Source organism: Talpa europaea (genome assembly GCF_964194135.1).
Source record: "Talpa europaea genome assembly, chromosome: 7".
Lineage (NCBI taxonomy): Eukaryota > Metazoa > Chordata > Mammalia > Eulipotyphla > Talpidae > Talpa > Talpa europaea.
Genome location: NC_140074.1, coordinates 52,027,136 through 52,043,136, shown reverse-complemented (window position 1 = coordinate 52,043,136; position 16,001 = coordinate 52,027,136). Strand labels below are relative to the sequence as shown.

At 39.3% G+C, this 16,001-nt stretch overlaps 1 protein-coding gene across 1 annotated transcript in view; it reads right to left on the bottom strand.

Moving 5' to 3' along the window:
- Positions 1–13,776, bottom strand: part of FRMPD1 (FERM and PDZ domain containing 1) — a gene marked incomplete at both ends in the record, with an annotated part of 49,393 nt that extends 35,617 nt beyond the window's left edge. The window contains 3 exons of the mRNA XM_084237495.1: positions 1,470–1,572; positions 2,444–2,601; positions 13,676–13,776. Of these exons, the coding sequence (XP_084093621.1) occupies positions 1,470–1,572; positions 2,444–2,601; positions 13,676–13,776 (362 nt within the window). The remainder of the gene's footprint in view (positions 1–1,469; positions 1,573–2,443; positions 2,602–13,675) is intronic.
- Positions 13,777–16,001: the final 2,225 nt, after the last annotated feature.

Sequence of the window (16,001 nt, the reverse complement as noted above, 5' to 3'; positions counted from 1 at the left end):
ATATAGAAGGAAATATAGGCGAAACACTACGTGATTTGCACATCAAAGACATCTTTACAGACACATCACCCAAAGCAGTGATAGTGAAGGCAAAGATAAACAGCTGGGACTATATCAAATTAAAGAGCTTTTGCACAGCAAAAGAGACAATAACAAAAACAAAGAGAAACCCCACCAACTGGGAGAACATTTTTGCACCCAACACTAATGATAAAGGACTGATCACAAAAATCTGCAAAGAGCTGATGAGACTCAACAACAACAAAGAAAATAATCCAGTCAAAAAATGGGCAGAAGAGCTTAAAAGAAACTTCTCTGAAGAGGAAATGCAAATGGCCAACAGGCATATGAAAAAATGTTCAACATCACTTGTCATCAGGGAAATGCAAATCAAAACTACCATGAGATACCATCTTACACCAGTGAGAATGGCACATATTAAAAAAACTAGCAACAACAAATGTTGGCGAGGGTGTGGAGAAAAAGGAACTCTTCTGCACTGTTGGTGGGAGTGCAAACTGGTCCAACCACTGTGGAAAGCTGTGTGGAGATTTCTGGACCTACTAAACATAGAGCTTCCATATGACCCAGCAATTCCACTCCTAGGTATTTACCCAAAGGACACAGAAACATCAATTCCAAAGAACACCTGCACCCCTATGTTTATAGCAGCACTGTTTACAATAGCTAAGCTTTGGAAACAACCCAAATGCCCAAAAATAGATGACTGGATCAAGAAGATGTGGTACATATATACCATGGAATATTACTCAGCATTCAAAAAAGATAAACACATGCAATTTGCTGCAACATGGATGGCGCTGGAAGGGATCATGCTCAGCGAAATAAGCCAAAAAGAAAAAGAAAAATACCGGATGGTCTCACTCATAGCAGGAATCTAGAAAACTTAAATAAGGGACCAGGAAAATGAATAACTATAAGAAAGTGAAAATCAAAATCAACAAAAAACTATGAACCAGAGACACTTTTAGGGGGGCGGGGGCGGGAGGGGAGGGATTGGGGTCAGAATGGGGGGCTGCAATTGTATGGGGAATATAACAATAAAATTTATAAAAAAAAAAAAAAGGTTAAAGAAAAATAAGCAGGTTTAGCACTAATTTAGTCCCACATTTGCACATGTTACAACAACCTTATATCTCCTTAAAGGATGTTATCCATAATTATATTCCCCACAGCACCTAGCACAATGTCTTGGGCATAGCAGGGGCTTGATAAATAAATAAAGCACCCTATGTCTCCCAAGCCTTTCCATAGGCAATGAAAGAGCAGATGGTAATAGTCACTACAGAGAAGTTATCTTAGCAGACAGAGCTGGACTTCTAAAACGAGGCTGTTGCTACTTTAAAGGAGACTGAACCCTACTCAGATCACAGGGAGATGAGATATGCCATTCCTAGTGCCCATTTTTGCTCTGTGATCTCTGTGGATGATGGAAAATAATTCAGTACCTCAGAATATTGACTGCTTGCTCATAGGAAAGGTCTTCAGCAGGCTCGTTATTCATCTGGAGGATCTGATCACCGGGAAAAAGCTTGCCATGAGCAGAGCCCCCTGTTGGATAGAGAAGAAGTAATTGGAGTTCCTGCTAGGAGGGTCCCGAGCCCATGTGTCATAGCAGCACACCTGAGTGGCAGCCTGATGCCATCCCCAGGATACTGGCTCACCCCTCAGCCTTGGCCAACCTTGAGCTCAAGTGGACCTCAGTTTCCCTATTTCCAAATTCTAGATAATGTATACCATCTGTCACCTTCAAGGGATTTTAAATGACTGTTCTGGGAAAGAAGACTAACAGAAACCCCTTGAATCAAATGAGCTGGCCAGTGACTCTACTACCTTCATCTCTAAAGAAATATGGTGTGTGTGTTTGTGTGTGTGTGTGTGTGTGTGTATGTAAATGGAAAGGAATAGATTTTAACTAGTCCCAGATCTAACATCAATCCATAGCTGAAGTCTGAAAGCAAGCCCTGGGCATTTCCAGCCTGCTCCTCTTCACCCTGACCAAAGCTGTATTTCACAAAGACTCAAGTGAAAACAAATCAATAGTTTCTATTATAATCTGACCAGAAACTCCCCTTAGCTCAGAGCATGCAGGGTTCAAAGAGGAAGGATGGCTGATTCAAACACAGTCACTGGCCCTGAGAACATCAGGAAACAGCGGGTGGGCTAAGCCCTGGCTGATGGTAACAGGAGTCTGGGGTTTAGAGCAGTATGTGCTGGCCTCCTCCCCCACAGCACCAAAGGAAGGTGCAAAGCCCAAGACAGAATTAGGTCAGAATTAGGCATGCCCTTGTTTTTTGTTTGTTTGTTTGTTTGGTTTCTTGAGGTGGCATTTTCTGCATTATGCTATAGAGATGGGAAGAGAACCAGGGCTATTTCTTCCCAAGAAGCTGACCTCCTTTCTCAATTCCTAGGCAGTTCTTACCTGCTGTGACAGCAACCACTGTGAGGGGAAGGCTCTCAGAAATGTGGAATCCATAGTCCTGGAGGACAGCATCTCTGTAGATTTTCACTGTGTTTTTCACAGGCATGAGAGTCTGGGTTGGGATCCCGGGAGGCCCATCGGCTATAGCAACTTTAGCCCTGGAAGAGAAGGAGCGTGTAAAAAGGGGGTCAGAGGGGACTCACCAAAAACTGGGTCAGTCATGGGCATTCTGAAGGAGGAAAATGAGCAGACACCAAGTATCTTCTTGAGATAAGACACAAGCACCAGTAGAGAAAACACCAAGTAGAATATAGCACCTGGCTCTAAAAGAGAAGTCCCGAAGAGCTATAGGCACTAAGAGAAGTGGGGAGCAGTTTTAACTTTATGGGGTAGGGGGCAAGAAATCATTTGCTACCAGGAAATATGGTACTGGAGAGATGTCAAGGATGAAAACACAGCCCAGATCATGGCATACAAAGATATTCAATAATTGCTGCTGATTGGGTGGGTGGGAAGAAGGATGGATGGATGGATGGATGGGAGGGAGGGAGGGTGGAGAGATGGACAGGGATTTCAGGCAGGAGGCACTGCTTGAGCAGAGGTACAGAAAAGGAAAATCATGGACTGTGAACAGGAATGAGGAGCTGTTCCATCTCAGTGTCTGATAATCTTTTTTTTTTTTTTTTAAAGATTGATTTATTTACTTATACTGGGTATAGTCAGAAGCGTGGGAGGGTGAGAGAATTCACCAGAGCCAGAGCGGGAAACAGTAGAGGCAGACTGACAATACCCTGCTGAGGGGAGCAGCGGGCGGCAGGAGAGGTCTGTCGCGCCATGTGGGACCCTTGCCCAGTGGCCGGGGATCGAACCGGCGCTGCAGAGGCTGAGGGCAGCTTTGCAGCCCAGCGCTCAACCGCTGTGCCATCAGGGGAGGCCCTGATGATCCATTTTATAGGTATATTGTTTCTTTGGTGATTTTTTTTCTTTTTTGCTTTATGGTGAATTTTGCTGCCCTTTCAACTTTGTAGCTGTGAAGTTTCCAATATTAAATTCCAGATAGTGAGGACTCCCTCTATATTAATCTTTCAAACATATATGTTCTTTCTATATCTAAAAGCAGGTAAGCTGAAAGTTGTATTTTCTATCTCTCCAAACCACAACGTGAGTTATAAGCTATTTTTCATTTGTCTGTGGCAAATGATTTTTTTTTCTCTAAGAGTCAATGGTTCTTTCTGAGGAAGGTCAAATAGAGATGGGATATGGTGTTTATTGTCATTATAAACAACAGAGATGTGGAAGAGTAACAGCTCCCTCAGGGCTCTGCAGATAAAGTCTATCATTTATTCTCCTCCATTTACCAAACACTGTCAGGAACGCTGCCTAATGCAATAGGGCCTCACTTATCTGAAAATCACCTCTCTGTCATTTATAACGATCTCAAATTTCAACAAGGATCAGGAAGTATGAAAAACTGCCTCATGGAGCCAAAATGCACATGATGATCCAAGTTCAAGGTTTCAAGCATATAATCCATCTGGATGCTCCTCTGGCTTAGAGCAGGTAGAGGCAGTCTGAATAGATGATGACCTGACCCACACAGCTTAGAAGCAAAGAAAGGATTTCTTTGAGGTAAGCACTTGGGTAATACTAAGAAGGGTCAGCAGGTAGACCTAGCAAAAGGGAAGAAACAGAAAACTGAAAATTTATACTTAATCAAACTCATAGATTTTCCTAGTTAAAAAAAAAAGCCTTAAAGTTATAAAGGGGCTTCTCTAAATATAAGAAATAATATACTAAACTTATAGACACACATCAACATTTGCCTTCCATTAAAAAGCAACAGGATGACAACCTTAGACACTACTCCTATTTGTTGTATCAGAAGAAATGCCATAAGAAGAAAAAATGTTTAAGAGAAATACATAATAAACCTAGGAAATGGAAAAATACCACTTTTTTTTTTAAGCAGATGATGCAATGCACCTAGAAAATACTCAACAAAGAGAATTGTAAGTGCTAAAAATAAAATAAGCGTAGTGGACTTGTAGGACAAAACCATATAACATACTCACAAAAAAAATTCAACAATTTACTGAAAATGGATTAGTTGAATGTATTAGGTGCGAGGCATTCTTAATATGCTTATTCATTAAGGGAGGAAACAAATAATTGGGCAAAAGTTACAACCTGGTTGAAGATTAAATATTGACAAAAATAAGTTCTAAATGAACATACAAATTTAGTGTAATATCAATGAAAAATTCTTCCATATTAATAAAAAAAAGCTTGATCTATTGACAACAGTAATACTACAATGACAACTTTACGACATGGGCAGAGTGACAACATTACTACATACAGCTTCTAAAGTGGGTGAATTGTATGACACATAAATTATATCTCAATGAACCCACTGAAAATAAGTACATCAATTTTAAAAATGAAATTCTGGGGGGAAGGAAGGTTTCAAACCAAATATATGAAGGATGAGCACATGTGGCAAATACCCAGGTCTCACATGCTTAAGCACGTAACAACTTGCAGATGAAGAAATAAAGCTGGTAAATAACATGGAAAATAGACAACCTCATGAATTAATGAAGCACAATCAAAATGACTACAGAGGGGCCTCCCTGGTGGCTCAGGTGGTTGAGCGCAGCGCTGTAAAGCTGTCCGCAGCCTCTGCAGTGCGGGTTTGATCCCCACCAGCGGCAGAGCAACTCACATGGCTCGGGAGACCTCTCCTGTCTCACCCGCTGTTCCCCTCAGCAGTGTATTTTGTCAGTCTGCCTGTTCTGTTTCCTGATCTGTCTCTGGTGAATCCTCTCACCCTCTCGCACATCTGGCCTGTACCCCAGTTCTTGTATAAATAAAAAAATCTTAAAAAACAAACAAACAAAATGAAAATGGCTACAGAGAACAAGTACAAGTCTACTAAAGCACCAAATATGAAACAATAATAAAAGTCCAACATGTGTGGGTCCTGGAATTTTAGGCTGAACATATAAATTGGCTGTTCAGTCTCTAGAAAACCAGGGAAATTGTAGTATGGATTCAAAGTTTCACCAATTTCTTTAACCTTCTGTTACCATTTTGACATTTTGACTGACATTCCTCAAAGTACTAATTCCAAACAAACAAAAAGTATTATTTGCACTTGACAATGAATTCCTAAAAGACAAGTGTGACCTCTATTATATCTGTTTTCCTTGTGCCTGGTGAAGTCCTAGAACACAGTAAAAGCTCTAGTCATCCTGGTTCCTGAATATTAAAAAAATATTCAGGGGCCTCCCCTGGTGGTGCAGCGATTGAGCGCTGGGCTGCAAAGCTGCCCGCAGCCTCTGCAGCACCGGTTCAATCCCTGGCCACCGGTGAGGGTCCCACATGGCGGGCAGACCTCTCCTGCCGCGTCCGCTGCTCCCCTCAGCAGTGTATTTCGTCTGTCTGCCTATTCTGTTCCCCGCTCTGCTCTGGTGAATTCTCTCACCCTCCCACGCTTCTGACTATACCCAGTGCTTGTATAAATAAATAAATCTTTAAAAAAAAATTCAGAATAGTGAAAAAACTGGAAATAATCCAACAGATAATAGGTAAACTGAGCACTGAAACAAAGGACCCATGAATGTATCTCCATCAATAAAGTATCCCCAGCATGTGAATTTTAGAAAGACACAGAAACACAGCTTTGAAAGTTCCCTCCCAGAGCATTTCCTAAATGGTAGTTTAAAGCCCATTTCTAAGGAAGAACTCTGATTATTCTGTCCCCTCTGCTCCCCATCACCCATAGGATAAAAGTCAGACATCTCAAATTTACCCCCATGATTCTTTGTTTTGGGGTCTCAAACCCTGGGCAGCATTCCCCATCAGCTCCCCTTCCAAGTCTTCACTCCAGACCAACTGCTGCAGCAGCTTTACTTCCGGTCTCAGTTCAGGCAGCTATCCCAGCAGGAAAATGTAAGACAAAGTCAAGGCTCAGCTCAAATGCAACCTTTTCCAAAAAGCTTTCTCTGATTTCCTAGTGAGACGTAAGTTCTCTTATCTCCAAACTCTGCCCTCTCGGCCCAGGGCACCTCATCCTTTATTGATAGCTATCTAATCCTATATAATTCTCCCTAGTAGACTGTAAATTCTCTAAATGCAACAATCACTCTTTTATCCACCTCTGTATTTCTTAAAACACTGAAAGATCTGAAGGAGCACATCTGCACTCATTAGGTAAATACATGAACAAAGCACTATACATAGAAAGCAAAATACGAAATACTACTTCTAATAGGGTTAGCATACGGTGAAAAAATACATGTTATATATATGTGTGCATGCATATCAGACAATCTGAATGGAAGTAACAGAATTCAATGTTTGTCATTGTCCTTAAGTTTGCTTAACTTGACAAACAGCTCCACCTTATGACTATCCTAATGAGGACTCACCTTCTCCATGTCCCAGATCTCAGTTAGTGGTAGCATGAGGATGATGCTTAATTGCTCAAGCCAGACTCCTGGGAGTCCTCCTTGACTTTAGTCTGCTCTCCTGACTTTACCCTGCTCTCCCTAATACCCTATAAATCACAACACCAACAGTCCCTGAAGATGTCCATTTCTCTCTGCCTCCATGGACACCATTCTATTTAAGTCCCCATCACCTGTTCTGCTGATAGATTTCTGCAATAGTCTTCTACTAGTCTCCCCCCTTCTCATTCTTGTCTTGCCTGAATGATTCTCCATCCAGCAGCTAGACTGATTTCATAAATGTAACTCTGCTTATATATCTCCCCTAACTGAACAGCCTTATCGGAAATCCTTAGTATGGCTTAACACAGCCTCCGTCCACCATTATAGCCTCCATGACCAAGTCATTCAGTCTCTTGACATGTTTGTTCCAGCCAAACTAGTCTCCTTTGAGTTCCTCAAATACTGTGGTCTTTGCACAAACTCTTCCTTTTGCTTAAAATTCCTTCCCACTTACTCTAGACATTCCCACACACCCAGCCATACACTCTACCTGCCCAGCCTTGCGGTCTTTTGGTTTTGGTAGCAATATCCCACTTCCTCTGCTAAATGTACCCGTGGAACTTATATATATATATATATATATATATATATATATCTTTTTGAAACATACATCATATTTATAATAAGGTCTCTTGTCCTCTCTATAGTCGATGTGGCAAAAACTATGTCTTTCTTGTCCCATGTGCTGAACTCAAAGCTAGGCATGGAGAAGAAAAAAAACAAATCTTATCACAAGGTTAAAATAGACTCCATGTTCATGCATTTCAAATGGGTAGGCTTTGATCATCTGACTTTTTCCATTAGGAGGAGTGCCTCCCTCAAAAATGATAAGACAAAGGAGGCCCCGGTACATTGACTAATCCCTGGACAATGTCAGTAACTTTGGCTCAAAGTCTGGATTTGACATTTTCCCCAAAGGCCACATTTCAGCTTTTGTTTGGAAAGGGATTATTTAAGAACATGACCAAACTGTGGCCTCTCTTCCCAAAGAATGTTCAATATTTGATGGTGAGCTAAAGGAAATTATTTCTGAGGCAAAATTTCCTTCTCTGAACCGTCTTATAAATATCACGCTAAGCACTGATAATCTAAAATGCTGTTATCTGTTGCCTTTGTAGTGGTTTCATACCATAAATCTGAGTTCATTCCTGTAATTTTTACATTGGAATACTGTAAGACCTGTGGTTACACTAATGGAATTCCTGTCAGACAGTTAGATCTAGTCTCAGGTAGAACTAGAAACACATGCTGGAATTTATTGTGAAAACAGTCTCAATACAAGCTAATTCTGTATTTTATGGGTCACAAACTCTTATTTAGCTGATCAATAACACTGAAAAGGAAAAATACCAGGCGGAAATAGATTATGCTTCAAATATTCTCTGGCTTTTCATCTGCTCTCTGATATGTTGGAGAATGTATTTTACTTCTATCTTGTAACAACAAAGTATTCACCGTTGTGTTCCAGCAAGATGGGGAGAAACTATTTTGATTCTATGTTTAAATATTCTATGTTTAAATTTTCAGCTTGAGTAATTTCAAAAGCTAAAATCTGGTATTGGCTAGATTTTTAATCTAGAGTTTTTCAACGAAAGCAGAAGTAGAGGCAGTAGTCTGTCCCAGGAAGAAATTTAGCAGGTAGTCATAACCATAGCACTGCAGTTGTGGCTCTAAGGGTTTCTAGGGGACCATTCAGTGTAGATGTTGTGAGTATAATATTATAGGGTGAAGGTCTTGAGTGGGAGGAAGAGGAATTATTCCACTAGTACTTCAAAAAGAAGATTCAGGAGATCATGGTCACTTGGCAGATGCATTCCCAAGTCTTCCAGCCTATTCTGGAATTATTCAATTTTTGCCCACAGGTCAAAACAATAATAAAAAAGTGGTTCTGGAAATGGTCTTTCTGCATCATTAGGAATATTAGATAGGTCAAATAAGGCCATCCCTATAATTAGTAAGTAGATTATTTGTGGTTGTAATGAATGAGTAAATTAGGGAAGCAAGTAAAACCAACAAGGGTTTCTGACATAAAGTGGCATAAGCCTGTGTGTGTGTGTGTGTGTACCTGCTGTGTACAAACATGTGTATGTGCGTTCATTAGTATTAAGGTTCAAGATAGATTGAAAGAAACCTTCTTTTTAAGCCTTAAAGGTCAAATCAAAAACAAGAAGAGCATCCAGTTGCATTAAACTCTGTTTCTGTGAATCTTTCTCTATAAAATGGGCATTTAAAAATTATTTATTTTCTAACAACTTTGTTAATTTTTGGATAGTATTTGATTCCTTCCATCTGGTGGAATCCCTGTAGTTTTTCCACCACCATGGCACCCATGATCCATTGCCCTCACCCCTTGTGCTCCTGCTTCCCATGTTTTGATCCTTCCTCCTCTCCCTTCTCTGCTGTATGCCTCAGATCTATGGTCAGCTTGCAAGTTTGTCCTTCTCCCTTCCCCCGACACTTTGTTTTCTCTGTATTCCACATATAAATGAAACCAGCTGATATATATCTTTTTCTTCTGACTTATTTGCTTAGCATAATCCCTTCTAAATTGCCAAAAATGGAATGAGTTTATCTTTTTTGATTGTTAAATAGTATTCCATTGTGTATCTATACCAAAACTTCTTGATCCATTCATCTGTTTTGGGGCATTTAGGTTGTTTCCATATTTGGCTATTGTAAATAGTGCTGCAATAAACACAGGAGGCAGGTTCCTTTTGGACTAACGTTTTTGTGTCCTCTGGGTAGATTTCTAGGAGTGGAGTTGCTGTGTGGGTAATATGGTAGTTCCACTTTTAGTGCTTTGTGGAACCTCCATACAGATTTCCATAGTGGCTGGAACAGTTTACATTCCCACCAGCAGTGTAAGACAGTTCTCTTTTCACCACATCCTCCCCAGCATTTGTCGTTTCTGTTTTTTTTTTTTTTTTTTTTTAAATATGGGCCATTCTCACAGGTGTGAGGGAGTATCTCATTGTGGTTTTGATTTGCATTTCCATGATAATAAGTGATGTTGAAAATTTTTTCATGTGCCTGCTGGCCATTCGCAATTCTTTGGAGAAGTTTCTTTTTAGCTCTTCTGCCCATTTTTTGATTGGGTTGGTTGCTGTTTTGTTGTTGAGTAGTGTAAACTCTTTGTAGATCTTTTATATCAGCCCCTTATCAGATACATGGTATGCAAATATTTTCTCCCACTCAGTAGGGTGTTTTTTCATTTTGGTTGCTGTCTCTTTTGCTGTACAGAAGCCCTTTAGTTTGATGTAGTCCCAGCTGTTCATATTCTCTTTTGTTTTACTTGCTTTTGGAGGCAAGTCCTCAAGGATGCTTCTGAAATTTAGGTCATGGAATGTTTTGCCTATGTTTTCTTCTATGCATTTTATGGTTTCAAGTCTTACATCTGAGTCTTTTATCCATAAAATGGACTTTTTTAAGATTAAGTGTAAGAGAACTCAATAAATCTTACGCCGAATTGTTCTAATAATACAAAAAAAAATTCTAAAGCTCACATGGAAGAATAATCATGTAAGAATAAAAAATGTTAAATGAAGAGTAATGAAAGTCTGATTTACTAAATTATAAATGTAAAAAGTTGTAATACTTTTTAAGTACCTTTTAAAAGGTGTGTGAAAACAGGCAGTTAGATTAAAAGATTGGAAAAGCTATTCTAGATAGAGACCTAATTTTCCACTCATGGATACAGGCATTTCACACATGATAAAAGGGGAGTCATAAGTCAGTGAAGAAAGTAAAGATCACACACAGGAAATGATGATGCAAATCAAGCTAGATCTTCATGTCATAGCCTATACTGAAATAACTCCAAATTAAATAACTATATGTAAAATATTTTCAAACTATTGAATTAAACATTAATTAATTTTCATTAATTATTGAGTGAGGATTTACTAAGCTTAGAAGTCGGCAAAGAAATTGCCAAGAGAATACCATTAATTAAACAAAAGCCAAAACTTTTATAGGGGAGATGACTATAATCTAATAGGCAATGACAAGGGTTGGTTAAGATATGGAGACACTGAAAATCTCATACACTGCTGGCAGACATATCAAATGGTGCAGCCATTTTGGAAAAGACTTTGGTTGATTCTTAAAAAGTAAAAGATCAAATTACTGTATGACCCAGCCATTCCACTCCTAAGTATACACCCAGGAAAAATGAAAATGTATGTTCAAACAAAAACTTTAACACAAATGTGTAGAATTATGAGTAATAGTCCCCAAAGTGGAGACAACCTAAATGTATACTAACTGATGAATAGATAAAGAAAATACTGCATAATGGAATATTATTTGACAGTAAAACAAAAAGGAACAAAATACTGACACGTAGATGAATTTTGAGCACAATAGGCTAAATGAAAGAAGTCAGTCACAAAAGACCATATATTGTATGATCTCATTTATAAGAAATATCCAAAATAGGCAAATCTATAGGGACAAAAATATATGAATAACTGCCTGGGAATGGCATAGAGGGCAAGTAGGGAATGGCTTTTAGTTAATATGGGATTTCCTTTGGAGGTATTGAAAATGCCCTCAAATTAGGTTGTGGTGATTTGCATTTCCCCGATTACAAGTGATGTTGAACATTTTTTCATATGCCTGTTGGCCATTTGCATTTCTTCTTCAGAGAAGTTTCTTTTTAGCTCTTCTGCCCATTTTTTGACTGGATGATTTTCTTTGTTTTTGTTGAGTCTCATCAGCTCTTTGTAGATTTTTGTGATCAGTCCTTTATCATTAGTGTTGGGTGCAAAAATGTTCTCCCAGTCGGTGGGGTTTCTCTTTGTTTTGCTTCTTGTCTCTTTTGCTGTACAGAAGCTCTTTAATTTGATGTAGTCCCAGCTGTTTATCTTTGCCTTCACTATCACTGCTTTGGGTGATGTGTCTATAAAGATGTCTTTGAGGTGCATGTCATGTAGTGTTTCGCCTATTTTTTCTTCTATGTATTTTATGGTTTCAGGGCTTATGTCTAGTTCTTTAATCCATTTTGAGTTGGTTTTTGTACATGGTGTGAGGTAGTGGTCAAGCTTCATTCTTTTGCATGTAGCGACCCAGTTTTCCCAGTACCATTTATTGAACAAACTTTCTTTGCTCCAGTGCATATTCTTTACTCCTTTGTCAAATATTAGTTGACCATAAATCTGTGGGTTTATTTCTGGATTTTCTATTCGATTCCATTGGTCTACACAGGTCTTTTTTTTGCAGGACTTCTTAAAGTCTTTAAGGTGCTTCAAATGAACAATGAATCAGCGAAGAGGATGTTGTCTAGTGGGATATAGACAGCATCACTTCCCGAACATATCTGGCCACAAACTGTGTTTAGTGGATCAGCGTCATACAGGACTAGATTTTGCAGACCTACTTTAGAAAGTAAAGTGTCTAGCAGTTTTCCCATTCATTTATCAAGCACTACTTAACCATTTGCAATCTCTTGGAACTCAGTTATCTCTGGGCTATAGAAATGAAGTGGACTTTTTTTCCTGCCCTCATAAAGCTTATAGTCTAAGGGAAATAAGTAGAATACACCAAGAAGAGCACTACCTGATGTTATAAATCAAATCCTAATTCTGATTGTGGATTGGGGAACACTTCATGGAAGATCAGGCATTTCAGCCAGACCTTGAACTGTGGATAGACTCTGGTCACATTGAGATGGGAGGATGGCTCTGGTCCAGGATCCCAGGTTTAAGCTGTAACAAGGTGAAGTAGTGATACTTATAGTAGGGAATGATGAGTAGCTCATTTTAGCTGAAATATGGTGTGGATGCAGAGTAGTAAGACAAATCGCTATGAAGGATTATGGGTTGATTATGGAGAGCCTCAAATGTCAAACCAAAATACATATACTCATGTTATGTAAGACATGGGGATCCATCAAAGGTTTCTAAGTAGGGGATGGAGATAGTCCTAAACAAGTCACTTTCAGAGCCTTAGGTGTTTCACTGGTAAAATGGGACTAATTCTACCAAGCTTATCTCACGATAGTGTGTGAGAAGCAGCGCACATGGTGGTGAGGCCATGTGGAAGTGTAGCCGGAGGAAGGTTTACTGCTCAGCAGCAGAACAGCTGTGTCCATTTCCTTCAGAAGAATGTGTATCTAGAAACACCTGACACATGATATTTCATCTCTGTGGCAGGGCCAGATGGGAAATCTGAGACAGAAAATGAACGCTTCGAAACAGAACATATTTTAAATTCTCTTGTAGCAGTCAAATCAGATCTGTATTTGATTTCATTTTATTTTGTTTAGAATGAAATAGGGACTGCAAGGAAAGAACAGCTGCTGGAAACAAAGACAGGGAAAGAGCATAAACAGCAGATTTGCCTGAGCCTCGCATTCAAGGACCAAGACAAGGGGTATGTGTGAGACAAAGGGAGTGCGCATGTGTGTGCAGAAGTGTGTATGAGTGTGAGCATGTGAGGATGAGTGTGTTGATGTGTGTCTCTGTAAATGTGTGTGAGTCTGATGTGAGTGTGAATGTGGGTGCCTGCAAGGGGGGTACACAGGGAAGAGTTGGAAGGGGGACAAAGAAAAAGGCACTCCAGCAAAACTGCTGACCTGTTTATACTCCCACCATCTGGTGTACAAACAAAGCAAGCTGGACTCAGTGATCCCAAAGCACTGCCAAGACTGGCAAAACCTCCTCCCACAGGGACACCAAACCTTTGTAGACAGAAATCCCTGCCAGCCCAGGAGCCTCACCGGGCCGAGTTGTCCCGAGAGCGCCGAAGCCATCTTGCCACCATTTGTTCTATTCTGTGTGCTTTCCGTGTCTGAAAGAAACTGGTCTCTAGTTCTTCCATTTACCTAGAAGAGAGAAGCGTTTTCTTAAGAAGTTAACCAAAACATTTTGAAGCAAATTCTGACAAATCACTATGATGCGTTCTGTTTTTGCCCATTTAAGACAGACTGGTCAAATACCTAGGGCTCTCTTATCGGAAATTAACATAAACACAAGCTCAGAGTCCAGAGTCCAGAGAGTGAACCCCAGTAGCCACCCTCTTCCCTGAGGATAAACAGGTTGACGTTCATCTTAAACAGCTAAACATAAGGAATAATAAATAGCATAGATAAGATTTCCAAACTGTGACAATAACCCTCTGTAAGAAACACACCTTACTCTGTGTTACCACCTCCCAGCCCAGCTACGTGTGCATCCCTGGGTAGCGCAGTTCAATTTTGCCTGCATCAGGAACTGCATGTACACGGCATTCCAATTCTGGTCTTCAGAAGTTTGCTTTTTTTTTTTCCTCAATATTTTATATTTAACTTGAACTTGATGTTTAAAAATTCATTTGCATCATTCAAACATTAGACTGTAATAAAAAGATAGATAGCTATTAAATGGTGTTTAAAAACCTTGTTAAGAGGGCAGATCTCATGTTATTTGTTCTTACCAATACAAACACAAGAAGATATACCATGAAGGGGTCCCCCTTCTACCCTTTCCTACCCCTATCCATCCTGTCCCCACACCCATACATAATCACTGCTCTCCTCTCTTTGTCCTGCCAGAGCTTCTTTATGCCTATACAAGCTAATATAAATATAGATTTTATAGCTTCTCTTCTTAAACAAAGGATAGTGTTACACAATGTTCAGCACCATGCTCTTTCTCCTTAGGAAATATATCCTTAATATCTTTCTGTATCTACACATAGAATGTTTCATCTTTTTTGGACAATAACTGAGTATTACATTGTGTGAAAGTACCATAATTTAAAAGTGATCCTCTGTTGATAGACATTTGGTTTATTGCTGCTCTTTTGCTATCATAAATAATACTACAATGAGTTATGTTGTACATGTATCACTTCTGTGTGTATGCAACTGTGTATCTGGATAAATTCCTACATATTGAATTGCTAGATCAAAAGTTATATGCATTTGTGCACTGATATTGTCAGGTTACCAAGAAAAAAAATGTATTTGAGATTAAAATTTCATAAAATAATAATAGGGATATCTTTCTATTTTAGTCTATTTCACTTTAGAAAATTCTGGTTTCAACTCACCAAACTTTAAAACCCAATAAATAACCACACAAAATAAGACAGAACATTGGGAAATAAAAATAAAAAAGGAAGGAGTGGGTGTGAGGAGGTGGACAAAATGGGTGAAGAGGGTCAAAAGGTACAAACTTCCAGTTATAAAGAAGTCATGGGGACATATGTACAGCATGATGGTCTATAATACTATATAGCATATTGGAAAATTTCTAAGTGAGTAGATCTTACTATTCATCACAAGAAAGTAATTTTATTTATTTTTTTTAAAGATTTTTTTTAAGAGGCATGTTTTTATTTATTTATTTTATTTATTTATTTGTTTGTTTTGTTTATACATGCACTGGGTACAGTCAGAAGCGCGGGAGGGTGAGAGAATTCACCAGAGCCAGAGCGGGGAGCAGAACAGGCAGAAGGACTGAAGTACACTGCTGAGGGGAGCAGCGGGCGGCAGGAGAGGTCTGCGCGCCATGTGGGACCCTCCTCCGGTGGCTGGGGAGCAGCCGGGGATCGAACCAGCACCGCAGAGGCTGCGGGCAGCTTCGCAACCCAGCACTCAACCGCTGCGCCACCGGGGAGGCCCAAGAAAGTAATTTTAAAACCATGTAGGGTGATGTATATTAACTACACTGATTGTGGCAATAATTATGCAACATATACACATCTTGAACCATTATTTTGTATATCTGAAATTAATATAATGGTATATGTCAATTATTTCTAAGAAAAAGAATAGTAAGAGATAATTTTGCTCAGTAACAATATACATCACTTGAAAACCTTGAGGATATGGATTGTTTTTCAAGGAAAATATCAATGATATAACCCTAGCAGAAACAGAGAATCTAAAAAGACAATTACTTAGAAGAGGAAGTTTAAAAGCTACCTTCCCAGCCCCCAAAATGTCCCAGGCACAGATAGGTTGAAAGGTGAAATCTTACATGTGTAAAATATAGCTTATCCTTATAATTTTTAAATTTTATTTAACTTTTTTTCAAAGAATTATTTATTTATACAAGCAC